The 241-nt window shown below is 61.8% G+C and overlaps 1 protein-coding gene across 1 annotated transcript in view; it reads left to right on the forward strand.

Moving 5' to 3' along the window:
• The window catches only part of LOC119592681 (fibrinogen C domain-containing protein 1-B-like), a gene marked incomplete at its 5' end in the record, with an annotated part of 56126 nt that overhangs the window by 9739 nt on the left and 46146 nt on the right, over positions 1-241 (forward strand). The window contains 1 exon segment of the mRNA XM_037941596.1: positions 83-216. Coding sequence (XP_037797524.1) covers positions 83-216 — 134 coding nt within the window.

A 241-nucleotide genomic window follows, 5' to 3' on the forward strand; every position in this document is an offset into this window, starting at 1 on the left:
CAGCCTCGTCCCTACCCCCCACCCCCCTACCCAGGCCCAAATCCACACTAACCGCGCTCGCCTCCCTCCCCCTACCCCCCAGGCCACCGAGAGGCGCTTCAAGGAGGACCTGGCGACCCTCGAGAACCGAACGACAGAGGCCCTCAAGAAGTCCCACGCTGACCTCGATCGCCGCATCGCCATCGCCGGCCTCGACAGCGTCCTCATACTCAACACGTGAGTTTTTTTTATCTATTTTGAT

This window comes from Penaeus monodon, chromosome 30 (assembly GCF_015228065.2).
Source record: "Penaeus monodon isolate SGIC_2016 chromosome 30, NSTDA_Pmon_1, whole genome shotgun sequence".
NCBI classification, from domain to species: Eukaryota; Metazoa; Arthropoda; class Malacostraca; order Decapoda; family Penaeidae; genus Penaeus; species Penaeus monodon.